The following is a 13,938-nucleotide window of genomic DNA, read 5'->3' as shown; positions in this document are numbered from 1 at the left end:
TAGGGAATCCTACCGGGAACGTGGTCTCTCATATCGGATGGGTTATGGAGTTCTTATGTGTTTTGGCACCGATACCGGACGGGGTATGGGGACGACCCGTTTCACCCTCATACCGGACGGGGTATTGAGGTTTATGGTTTTGGTGCCCATACCGAACGGGGTATGGGAACGGCCCTGGAATCAGCTTATTAATGTTAATGGTTCACGTGTAACGGGGACCCCTTATGGATCCCTATAAATACTAATAGACTGGTAAAAGAGAAAATTTGTTGTCTGATTATTGAAGTGCAAAAGTATGACATGTGCTATGTTACTAAGTGTATATGATTTTATGATGGTTATAATGCTATTGTCTTCATATGTTATTTTCACAAATCTCAGCGAGATAAGTGGACAATAAAGATTTTTATTATTAATAAATGAGTTTGTTATAAATTATATTACATTTGTTGTTTTTGTTTTCTACTAACCTTTACTTCTGTGGCAGTGAGATAGTATGATGTTTTTACTGGGGTAGTGTAGCTCATTCCTTACTTAACCATTTCATATCAGGTAGACATGGTTTCCGAGCCCGTTCTATAGGAAGACGGCGAGTTAGACGTTTAGAGACTTTATAGTTTTATTTATAGTTTTTATTTCGAGTATTTCTTTTAATCAGCTTATTCTTTCATATGTTGAATACGTTTTTGGTTATTATATAAGGAATGTTAATAAAAATTTTTATTTCGTTTCCGCATTTAAGATTTTTTATACATACATCTTCACTTAAATTTCCGGAGCCGTTACATAATATGTTAAAATTAAAATATAATTATAGTTTAAATTTTCTAGTTTTTTTTTTTATAGTTTTATGTAATTTTTCATGGCAATATAATTATTAACAATTCACTTCATTGTTAATAAAGTGAATTGGATAATCCATGATCTCACTCAATTAATTTTAAATTTTCAACATTGTATATGGTAGGCTAAAATCTCATTGTACAAACACAACATCTATAATAATCAAGTATTTATTAAACAAATATTTTTAATTTTGCAATAAAATCTATAAATGTCATTAGTTAAACTAATAATATTGCATGCAGACGATTAATAATAATAATAATAATGATAATAATAATAATAATGTAACTTTTTAATAAGAAAATACAAGACAAAATTTTATAAAAATAGTATATGACCCACAATTTAATTTTATACCACTATCAAAATGAGCAAAATTACTTATCCTACAACAAATGAATAATTGGTAAAATAGATACTTACAAATTGAAAAGTTAATCACATAGTTGACATGAAATAATATTAAAAAAAAAACAATAATTTACAATCAAAATATCTGGGGGAAAATTATAAAAAAATATATATATAATTAAATTTATTTTGGAATAAAACGAAGTCGTTTAGGCATTTCTTCCCATAAACGTCATAGCTCTGGCCACTTTAATTTATCGGATGTCAAGGGCTCTGCTCGAGATTAAACGAACCCATATCTCTATCTTCAATGCGGGGAGTTCCATCATTCGAGACGCTGTCGTTTTTCCAAATTTGTGCTTTGAAGTAATACGTAAAGAATCAATTTTAAGTCTTTAATAATAAATAGAATTTTTAAATTTGATAAAGAAATTAATTATTATGTTTTGATGTTCCTCTCAGCCTTCCTTGAGCCAACCATACTTCATATTTCTACGCGGTACGCCGTACAAGCGGCATGTAAATTTGACAGTTGATGCAGAATCTTTTAACTGCCAACTGTAAACAAAAAATGAAATCCAGCCCACAGTATTAATCAATTAATTAACTCATTAATCAGGTTCTAATTGGATCATCTTTCAGAAAATAGTAATTCAACAAAACAAAAATATATTAAAGAGTGATCCAATGACCAATTAAACCCAATGGGCCGAACGTATAAAGTTCACTGGAAATCTTATTGGCGGATTTGTATGAGCAGCCCATCAATTTTTTTTTAAAAAAAAAAAAAAAATTATTTTTTTAGCTTGACAGGTTTTTATTTATTAAAATAAATTATAACATTTAAATCTTTAATTATAATTAACATAAAAACACTATTAGTCGTTGGTATTGTATAATCTAAATCATATAATTAATGGGGTGATAAATTTTTTGTATTGAGGAAGCAACTCTTCTTTTTATCCATTAGCCTACTTGAATCGGCACCCATTATTCGATATGATATGATTCAAATAAAAATACACACTTTCCAAGTCCGTGGAAAAGATGTGTCTGTTTGATTATGTGGGTGTGTAGACATATATAAAGATAATGAAATAGAATTAAAGGCGTAAAGTTTCTTAAGAATCATGATTAAGCTTTTTAATGGAGACAACTCACTCGATAAGACAACTTTTAATTACAACAATTAGACCAAAAAGCTTGTGTCTGGTTGGCAACCCTTTCACTTTCTTCTCTCCCTCCGTGTCTTCTTGCCAGGCAATCAACTCCTTCTTGACTCTCCCTCTCCACCACTACTAATTTCCCTGGCATTAATTCTCTTATTTTTCAAAATTAACCATTTAAATCTTTTAATATATCTAATTACTACTGGTAAGAACCAAACTTGTGTATGTGTTTGTATGTATATATATATATATATAATTTACGAGTAATTATTGAGGAATTTTCTAATTACTGGAGAAGAGGGCTCTCTGGTTATCATTGGATGGGGTCATGATCTATCATCCGAATGTTTGGCCCCATGTTGGATCTCAATGAATCGAAATTTCTTTTCATTTGGATGTTGATAACCACTGATCATATATAAAACAAATATAAATATATATATATATATGTAGATATATAATTTAAGTAATTGGGAGATGCTAATTATATATATTTGATATTAATCAAGATCAGATTCTGCCACAGCCTTAACATCATTATGATTCTCAGCGCAAAATTTGCTGCATGTTTGTTGCAGAAAGTTGATTAAGATGCATGCTACCAATCTCCAAGATAGTTTTTCCTTTGTCTTCTGCATATAATATATATGTATACACACACACACCATTAATTAATGAAGGCCTTAATATTTACCCTAAAGTTAATTGTGTCAATTCCTTATTAATGAAAACCCCCGTAGAGATTTAAAATAAGTCATTCACTTTTAATTAAATCATTGCAAACCATTGTCTACTTCTTAATTAAATAATCAGTACATTCTTTATATATATATATATATATATATATATATATAACATATCATAAGTTTGAATAAAACATTACTTTTATATGTGTTTATATTTAAAACTATATTGTAATTGATGTATATAAAATATTACAGTAATGAATATATAAATTTATTTAAATTTTTTGATAAATTAGTCTAAATGTTATCTTTATATCAAATTAAAAATTTGAAAAAATTCATATATATAAATACACACACAGAGATATATATATACACATAAGAGATTGAAGAAGTTTTTGAAGTGAGGGATGACATAACAATCATCTTGGAAAATTGAAATTAGGAGTAATACTGTGAGCGCCAGGTAACACCAGCTAGCCTTTGTACGTACATATATGTGTGTGTGTGTGTGTGTATATAATTATCAGATATATTACGATAAATATGGTAATTAAAGGTTGTGTCTATGTGGATCATCTTGATTCACCCTAATTTTCAGGTTCAATGTCCCTGGGCAGCTCATTCCGAAATTATTAATTTCATCATTAAATATATATATTGTATTAGGATTTTCTTTTCATATCATATATTTTTTTAAAACGAATATCCAAATCACTAATTATGAAATTTCAACATTATTACGCAAACTGTGCTGAGACATGAGTGATCGAAGATTTTTAATCTTAAGAAAATTCTTTGACAAGTTGTACTGATTAAACTTAATTTCTGTTTATGAAAAGTTGATAAATTTTATAATAATAATAATAAACTTTTATTAATTTTAATTAAATCAACTGTTAATTTTGATTTATTTTTTAAGCTAATTTTTATGATATAAATTAAAGGAAAATTTGTACGCATTAAAATAAAATATCTGAAAAAGTTAAAAAAAAAAAAAAAGGGGGGGGGGGGGGGAGGGTCTAAAAAGATTGGTAATGGAATTTTTTGGCCATTCTCCTTTTGAAGATTACGCTTTAAACAAATTATGTGATTGGGTTGGCTAACAAGAATCAATCAATAAAAGCGTGAGTCCTTTTTCTTTTCTTTTTTTTTTTTTTCTCACATCACACCACACCACAGTAAGTCTACAAGACATGCACACACACACAACAACAAAATTCTTTTTCTTTTCATCATTTTTTTTTTTTTTCCTTTCTTAAATCCTGTCCGTCCATCACGTATCAAACAATCCAAAAAGGAAACCAGAAAGCGTTGATAGCCAGCTAGATGAGTGGGCCCACTTACCCATTTTTGTCAAGACAAAAGCCCATTATCGGCCTCACCAGACTTAATCAGAAAAATCCAATCATTCACTCACTTCGTCATCCGCCACGTCACCTCCTGCAGCCCAAGCTCTAGTAGGCGCTGCAGCACCTGATCGGCGTAAATTATGGGCCACTCGTGCACCTTTTTTATTATATATTTTAATAATGAATTTATATATATTATTTAATTATCTTCTATTAAATTTAAATTTAAATTAATTTTTATTTTTATTTTTATTTTTATTTTGTTTGTAGTAATAATTATTGATGGGGGTGTATACAGTGCATACGCATGTATGCATGGATGGAACGTTCTGCTACTTCAAAAGCAAGCTATCAGGTCTGAGCTCTGACCCTCTGACCCACTTTTTCCTCCACACTCACTCACAGAGACCAATTAGATTCTTCTTTCAAAATTCTTCCCCACTAATTCCCCATTATTAAATTATGCTACCCTTCCTTTTGAGTTAATTCCTCCCCTCCCAACATTTTTCCAATATTAATTTTCTAACCCCCTCAATTTAACTTAATCATCAATATATATATATATATATATCCTCATATTTTAATTAATGCCTAGTTTCTATTTTTTTCTTTATCAATATTAATACCCTACCTTTTTATGTATGTATCCAAAAGCATAGGAAACAAATTAAAAAAAAAAAAAAAAAGAATTTTTGTTGGTATACATATATATATGTATATATTACGTACACACGTGTACGTACATATATATATAAATGCATGCAGTACAGTTTGATTGTGGAAGCCTTGATGGTATTAATGAATGATGCACATATGTAGATGGTCATATATATACATATGACAATGACAATGACAAGTCTTGAAACAGAAATTAGGTCATGCATTTATATTTTAATGACATACGTGTAATACTATTTTTGTAAATGGTTCGTGATGTCCGGGACACTTCCATCTCCATTTCATCTCTGTGCACTAAATGTGAAAGCTCTTATTTATACCCATGCATGCATGTATGACATGCATTTCCGTATGTGTGTGTGTGTGTATATATATACACATATATGATCAGTAATGTGATGTAAGGAAGGCGAAAGCTATCCTGCAACGTGCAGCTGAAGTTTACGGTTGCTGTAAAGTTAAGGCACTGATAATATATACATATATATAGATGTATGTATGTATGTAAGTACGTATGATGTGGTGACACTTCTGGACATACAATTTAATTATTTCGTGATAAATATATAATGTACTGTTAATTAAATTAGGTATATGTCATGTGACAGGCCCGTATGTTTTATATAATATGTACATACACACACACAAATATATCTTTGTTTCTTTCTTGGGTGTTATCGTCGTTTGGCAAACCGATAATATACTTTCTTGCATCACATGGCAATTATACTATGCTCTCATACATGCATGGGAGAGAGAGACTGCAGCTTAAGCAGAAGTTCTCTTCTGAAAAAGGGAAACTCCTGAAATATTTCAGACTCCTGAACCAAGAAGATTAGACTGAAATATATATATATATATAATATACATATACGAAAATTCAAATCCTGCCATGCATATTAATTGTAGATCATATCTGAGCTGATCAGCTGGATATCATCCCCTCAATGTTTTCTTTATTAAAAAAAAAATACAAAAAAGAAAAGGGAAAAGAGATGATGACAATTTTTATAAGAGCTGCGCAGTGTGAATTACATGTAGTTAATAAATTAATTAAATATTACTTGTCCTAATTAATTAACTTTTACCTGGGTAATTAATTTAAACATTTCATATTTAACTCCTTGCAATTCTAAGATGTAAAGTTTATATATATATATATATATAAAGGTTTTGCAATAATTTCTTTTACAAGTCAAAGAACAATTTTTTTATTTTAATTTCATAAAAAGTTAATCGGCACATTTAATGAGGTCAAAATTATTTTTCTATTAGACATTGCATAGTAATTCTAATTTTTTTTTATAAAAAAAAACTTTTAAATATTTTTTTACTGGCCAAATTTAGTAAATAATTATTCATAATCGTTTGATGTAAATAAAATACATTAAAATTAACTATTATCCAACTCTAATTAATTATCTCATTTTATATTCATTTAATTTCGCACAATGTATGCTAACCTACGCTTTCAGTCTAAAAAGTAACATAATATAAAATTTTGTAATCATGTATTATAATCAAATCATATCCTTTACAAAAACTGGATACACTTTATATATTTAATAAATATGCATACTAAAGTAATGTATTTAATTGTACTAATCGAACTTTTTATATATTAAATCAATTACTTAACGTAATTATTTCCCATTATATATTATCATTAATTTACTTTTTATTAAATATAGTTGTAATTAAACTGACTGGGTGCTCAATCAGGCTCATAATCATTCAAGACCAAGTACTATGATACAAGTAATTCTATAACCAGGCAAATTAATCAATTTTTTTAAGGAAAAACTTAATCAATTATTACGACATTAGCTAATTATCGAAAAAGTATATGTATGCATGTATATATATACACACACACACATTATAACATCAGCCCAAGCTTGTGCTAGAATTTGGTAGAGTTATGATTTATGAAAATGATGATCAATTTTACGTCACGCCCATGCAATTTCTTTTTCCAAAAAGCAACATTAAAATTAAAGTTTGTCTTTTGACTTTCAAATTCTATGATTTTTTTTATGATGATTAAATATTTAGTTTATTTCCGAAAAATCTTTTTTTTTTAAAAAAAAAATTTTTGTCATAATTTTCATTTATATTTTGAACTATAGAAATTAAACTATAAATTACTGAATTGTCAACAAAAATATATATATATATATATATATAAACTGTAATAAAAGTAAATAATCACATGTTAAACAAAAAAGAAAAATTTCTCACAACATTAATGTAAATTTAGAATCGACTAATTATTTATTATATTTTTTTCAAAAAAAGGGTGATATAATGTAATACGTATAAGCTGAAAGTGTATGTATATATATATATATATATCAGTCAGCATTGGCGTGCTTTTTACATTTGGCCTTTTTGGATCAGAAAGTCATAGGTTTAAGACTGCACGAAGAGCAGCTTTAAGAAACTTTATATTATTATGATTATTATTACAGGACTTGAACGTACCCAATATATACATGAATGGTTAATTGAACCCATAATTTTAATACAGTAAATTAAATTATTTCTATATATATTAATCCATTGCTATAATCATTTTGATTATGAATCAATAATTATTTTTATTAATTAATTAAGTTTGCTTTAACAACACAAAAGCGAAAAAAACTAAATAGCATGAAACATGAGTTTGTGATAAACAAATATCATTTCGTAAATTGAGTTTAGCAGCACTTAATTATTTTATAGTAAAAAATCATGAGGATTTTTCTCATAAATACATTAATATTTTAATTTTAGGGTACAAAAAGTAATAAAAAAATACCTTAATGCTCACAGTATAAAATAATCTATGGGTCATTGATAACACAAAAAGACATTAAGTTATATTAATTTATTAATATTAAAAAATAATTGAGTATGTATCATGCTGCTTATATAATAATTATTCTTTTCTTATATATATACATATACATAATTAAATTGTGTCTGCATACGATTCACCCATCTGAATTTGAGTGCAGAAAAGCTCGTGCAACTTGTGTAAGTCGTTTGGACATGACTAAAAACCAAGATATGAGTCGAAACTTGTAACATTAAAGACTCTAATGCTATATATCCAAAGATTGCAGATACTAAATTTTGATAATTAAGAAAGCCATTTATGATGAATGTATATGATTGTCAAGGAATTAAAAAATAATTAAAAATTAAAAAGAAAATATTGGAATTGGTGTGTTACTTTACAATATTTTAAGGTGAACAACTTTAAATTAAATACTAGGAGAAAATTACCACTTTAATTAGAATTAAACCACTATAATTATAAATAACTTGAAGATTAAATTGAATTTTTAAAAAAACATTAATCATAAAGAATAGTTTAATTCTTACCTGGAAATTTTCATAAAATTTGAGCCCAATCCAAATCGAATTAAAACAAAAAACAAAAAAAAAAAAAAAAAAAAAAAAGAAAGAAAGCATTTCGTACAGCAGCGACAGTGGGTGAGCGGTACGGCTCTACATGCATCACCATCAACTGCTTGTAAATCACATGGGCTCGGTGTTTGCGCTTTGAAAATCAAACTAATCAGTGGACGTAGACGTAGATCAAGAGGGGTCCACCTATCAGATGATCAGCTGGTCAACAGTGCCGAGATAATTCTTCAATTATTGCTTTTTCAACGTCCATGGATAAACGTAAATTAATTTCTACATTAATATTCCCACAATTTTTAAGTTTAATTTTCATGTAAATGTTTACTAAATATTAAATTAATTAATTACGTGTCCATTAAATTACATTTAGAAGAAATATAAGCACTGTATCTTGTTATATGTATAGTTTCCCCATATATATATATATATATATATAGATGTATGTATGAGTTCCTATTAATTCTTAAACGTAGGTTTTGTTTATTTCCTAGTCATGGATCGCATGGATGTTTTGCTTCCAAATCTTTATGTGTTTAGTTTATCATATTCTTACACTACATTTGAAAGATAATTAAAAACATGTTCTACCTGTTAATTACAGATTACCATTAATTTCATAAGTATATACGTGGTAATATTTAGATTAAAAAATGGGTGTATCATCGAACTTTATAATAGGTATTAATTTTTATTGGTAATAAAACAATAGAAGTGAAATATGTTATGTATGAAACTAAAATGGAAAATTTTAAATTAAAATATAAAATAAAATTAACTTTTAACCGATTAAATAACCCATAAAAACACTGATGTCTTCAAATATTTGTTTGTTAAGAAAATATATATGTATTATGTGCATAAAAGAAGTCAAAATTTACATTGAAAACTACATTTAAAGCCAGTGAAATTCATCAGTTGGTAAACTTTTTTGGTCAAATGTCACGAAAACAGGATGTGACTATAAAAGCTATTAATTTGCATTTATTTATTATTTGGTACTGTACGTTTGAAATAAAATCCTACTTGTTTCCTGACAATTTCTTTTTTCCTTTTTTTTTTTTCACTGTCATTAAATTAAAATTAAATTATTTATTTTTAAGATTACTTGGTCTTTCAGAAAATAAATGATACACACACACACGCGCGCGTACTAATGTCATGGGGACATACATATAAAGGCATATTTCAAGAGTTTGCACCTGTCGTTATCCTACGTAAAATACGTATTTATAATGCACACAATTGATTATTAATTTTTGATAAAATTTGAAGAATTAAAAGATAATTATAATTATGTATTGTATAATAGATTAGGAAGTGTATTATATATAAGTAGAGCTTAGAATAATTAATAATAATTAATAATTAAAAAAGAAAAAAACGAGAGAGAGAGAGAGAGAGGGATGGACCATTGGTGGAGACACTTATTGAATGAAACGTGTGCATCTTCATGGGGTCCAATTTCTGTACCTTGTATAGCAGAGCAGCCCATCTATATTTATACTCTTATATATATATATATATATTTTTATTATTCAAGACTAGGTACTTTTTAATACCCAAAAAAAAAAAAATTTATCTATTAATTAAAAATCAAAATATGGATACTAATTAAGCAAAAAATGGAAAATAAGATTTAATCTGTAAATTAGGTTTGGCTTATTACTGACAGACTGACACTTTGGAATTTTGACTCCTATATCACCTAGTGTAACGTGCTAATTTTGGTTCTTAATTCTTTTCATTTTTTCTCTTCTTTGTCCAAAAACACACCTTCTCACTGTATACATAAACATTGGAACATAATATAAAAAAAGGTTTTATAAAATAAAAGTAAAATTTTCATATATATACATATATACGTATATATGGTATTTGATGTTACATTATATAGAAACACAAGAAGCACAAGCACGCAGTTGAAGCAGAGATGGGACCCTTGTCCTGTGCTTAAATTCGAGCTTTTTCGTGGACGACACGATCCGAGTCTGCCGCTCGATCTCTCACTCTCTCTTTCTCTCTCGCAAAATCTTTTATATCTTTCCTTTTTCTTTGATTCTCTCTCATTTTCTTCCTCTTTCTTAATTTTCTTGCTAACCAACAGAAAAAATCTCTTATGGAAATGGACGATCACCATCACCATCATCATCACCAGTATGCTATATCAGATCTCCGCCACCTCATGAACGGTCGTCCTTCAACCCATTTTAGCACTTCTGTAATCCAGCAACCAGCATCCACCGCCGAGATGTACAGGAATCTGGCCCAAGTTCCGGCCCAACAACACCATCAGTATGAGATGATGATGGTGGGTGGTGGTGGTGGTGGTGGTCGCCAAGTTGGCGACTTTATGGCTCGTGGTTTACATGAGTTTTGTGCCGATACTGCTACTACTAGTGCTGCTGCTGCTGCTAGTGTTAGTGCTGCTGCTGCTGCTACTGTTGGTATTAATGCTGCTACTCCGAGTTTCAGTGGATTGGATGCAGACGGCGGTTCCTTCGGCGGAGATATTGGAGGCACCGGGAGATGGCCGAGGCAGGAGACTCTAACCCTGCTTGAGATCAGATCTCGTCTTGATCCAAAGTTTAAAGAGGCTAATCAGAAAGGTCCTTTGTGGGATGAAGTTTCTAGGTATAAATATTCATTTCCCAATATGCCCTAATTCCTCTCTCTTTCCGCCAAGGACACACCTTTACTTCCAACTACTCATCATTTTTCTTTTTCTGGGTATGTTTTTTCTTTCACAAATTCACTCCGCTCAAACTTCGGAAGTTCTCATAGGTGGATTTTTGGAGTATTCTTATTTTTACTTCAACTGATGGTTGAAGAAATTTGGCGGATAACTCGAGAGATACCCAGTAGAATTTCTGTTCTTAGAGCTTGATGACTCCACTCACTTGCATAGTTATGTATTCTTGTTTTGAAAAGTTTTACCTTCTTGCTTTCTTTTAGTACATGACCATCATTATATAAACTCTCTTTATAAATTAATTTCTCCCTTTTCCCCCAACCTCATATATAGTCTTTCTTAGCATGTCTTGCCGGCTTTCTGGGTATTTTCAGCTGATAAATTTGAGCCCCCCAATTAAAAGAAAAAAATCGACGGAGTCTGGCCTAGAAAATGACTAGTCACCATGGAGTTCAGTTACTACTGGCTGCCCAGGTGTTATATTTCTCTCTTTACATAATTTCAGGTGTTATGTCTTCTCTTGCTTTGTTTCCCTGGTTTCTTGTTAAGCCAAAAACCTGTGGAGATCAATAGTGCTTCTTTCACTCACTGGCTTTCCTTATGTATTCCCGCGACCTTCTTTTCTGTGCAAGTTTTTCTGATTACTAGCTACGAAAATGGCTGACCTTTATGGGTTCTCAAGTATCATCTCCTGGTTTCATCAATTGAAAAGACGTGTTTGGAAGAAAGTATTAATTAAGAACTGATCGTTCCACCAAAGCACCCATCTATTTTTAGCAATTTGAATAACCTCGAGCTTAGTTTTGATTAGCTGTAATTACTGAACGAGGAAAAGATATGACATTTGCCTAACATCTCAGAAATCATAATGCAGATGATTAACTGATCAGTCTAGGGTTCCTTTATACGTAATTTAATATATTTATTTAATTTTTCTTCATTGCAGGATTATGTCCGAGGAACATGGATACCAACGAAGTGGAAAGAAATGCAGAGAGAAGTTTGAGAACCTATACAAGTACTATAAAAAGACTAAGGAAGGAAAAGCTGGAAGACAAGATGGTAAGCATTACAGGTTCTTTCGTCAACTGGAAGCTCTCTATGGAGAGTCCAGCAATTCAGTCTCGGTCCCGGAAACGCATTACCTTGGCACCAGTCTCCGCTATCAAGGCGCCACTAACACAAATCCTCATGCAACCCAAGACCCTTTCCTCCATTCTCAAAAACTCTGTGACAGCCTTAGCCTCTCTAATAATACTTCCGAGTTCGATACGTCGTCGTCGGACGGCGCCGGAGGGCTAATGGACAACGACTCGACGGAGAAAAGGAGGAAGAGGAGAGGTGGGAGGAGCTGGAAGACGAAGATAAAAGAGTTCATCGATTTGCAGATGAGAAAACTAATGGAGAGACAAGAGGTTTGGCTTGATAAATTAACGAAGACACTTGAACAGAAAGAACAGGAGAAGATACTGAGAGAGGAAGAATGGAGAAGACAAGAAGCTGAAAGGATTGATAGAGAGCACAAGTTTTGGGCTAAAGAACGAGCAAGACTTGAAGCTCGAGATGCCGCCATGATTGAAGCCTTGCAAAACTTGACAGGAAAGCAATTTAGTAAAACTCCGTCTCCTGAGGAGCTAATGGGTACTGATCAAATCCAAAACAGCAATGAAAACCAGAACGAGAACGGCAGTCATGAGACGATAAACACCACAACGACGACGGGGAATGCGGATAGTTGGCCGGAGTCGGAGATTGCGAAACTTATAGAGCTGAAAGCCAGCATGGATTCAAGATTTGAACAAAGTGGGTGCTCAGAGGAGATTCTATGGGAAGAAATATCTGCTAAAATGGCGTGCTTAGGCTACGAGCGGAGTCCTCTCATGTGCAAAGACAAATGGGATACCATAAACAATTACTTGACACTGAAAACAAAGGAGTACAACAAGAAAAGAAAGGAGAATTCAAGAACCAGCGATGGCGGCTGTGGATATTTCCCCAGCTGTGAGTCATTATATAATCAACCGAATGCTTTTTGCGAGATAAACGAGCAAGGACCAGAGACCATAAGGCTACAAACCACTGATGGGTCTTCTCCGGGTTCTAACTCAAATGCTGCCGGAAACTCCGTCGGCGATAGCTGCTTCCGGTTCTTGATGGCCGACGGAGAAAATCTGTGGGAAAACTACGGTTTGAAGCTAAGCAAAGGAGATGAAAACCAGTAAGTTGTATTCGTTTGTTGATGATGATGATGATGAGTTGAAGGTTAAGCTGATAACGGAAGAGATCGATCAGCTCGATCATCACCGTGTCTCTCTTAACTTCGAGACAGACAAGAAACTGACTGAGAATTTTTATTATGTTGGGATCTTGGCTTTCAATGGGATTAGAGAAGGAGTTTAAGAATTAAGATAAAATAATTACGGGGGTTAATTAAATTGATTAATATCTTGGATCAAGGAGGGAAGGAATTGCTGCATGTTGAATTAATCAATTAATCTCTAATTTTCTTGGCTCTTTAATTAATATGCAGACGATTAATTCTTTTTCTTCCTCTGAATGCAAATTATATACGATATGTGTGCATATTCTATTAATTCCTCGGCTTAATTTATTTAAAGAATAAAATTAATTATTGTCCTTTTTTTTTTTTCTAGATTTTCAGAAATTAGATTTGACTTTTAAGTTTGACTTGGCTGTATGGTGCTAGACTTGGTGTAGACTGCAGGAAATATAGGGTTAGTTTTAAAAGA

General features: G+C 31.0%; 1 protein-coding gene across 1 annotated transcript; it reads left to right on the top strand.

Annotated features, from left to right (window-relative positions):
- The first annotated feature begins 10,302 nt into the window (after positions 1–10,302).
- On the top strand, positions 10,303–13,717 carry PTL (Duplicated homeodomain-like superfamily protein). The gene is made up of 3 exons (XM_022053058.2): positions 10,303–10,485; positions 10,604–11,130; positions 12,135–13,717. The coding sequence occupies exons 2-3, from the start codon at positions 10,616–10,618 to the stop codon at positions 13,408–13,410; spliced, it is 1,791 nt and encodes a 596-aa protein (XP_021908750.2). The 5' UTR covers positions 10,303–10,485; positions 10,604–10,615; the 3' UTR covers positions 13,411–13,717.
- Positions 13,718–13,938: the final 221 nt, after the last annotated feature.

This window comes from Carica papaya, chromosome 8 (assembly GCF_054855325.1).
Source record: "Carica papaya isolate Zhongbai chromosome 8, ASM5485532v1, whole genome shotgun sequence".
Classification (NCBI taxonomy): domain Eukaryota; kingdom Viridiplantae; phylum Streptophyta; class Magnoliopsida; order Brassicales; family Caricaceae; genus Carica; species Carica papaya.
Note: the sequence above shows the minus strand (reverse complement) of the source record. Positions and strands in the feature narration are given on the sequence as shown.

Bases quoted from the DNA above. Each gene is read 5' to 3' on its own strand.
- PTL (XM_022053058.2), top strand. From the start codon at position 10,616: ATGGAAATGGACGATCACCATCACCATCATCATCACCAGTATGCTATA. The intron at 11,131-12,134 runs GTATAAATATTC...TCTTCATTGCAG, and splicing joins TTGTGGGATGAAGTTTCTAG to GATTATGTCCGAGGAACATG.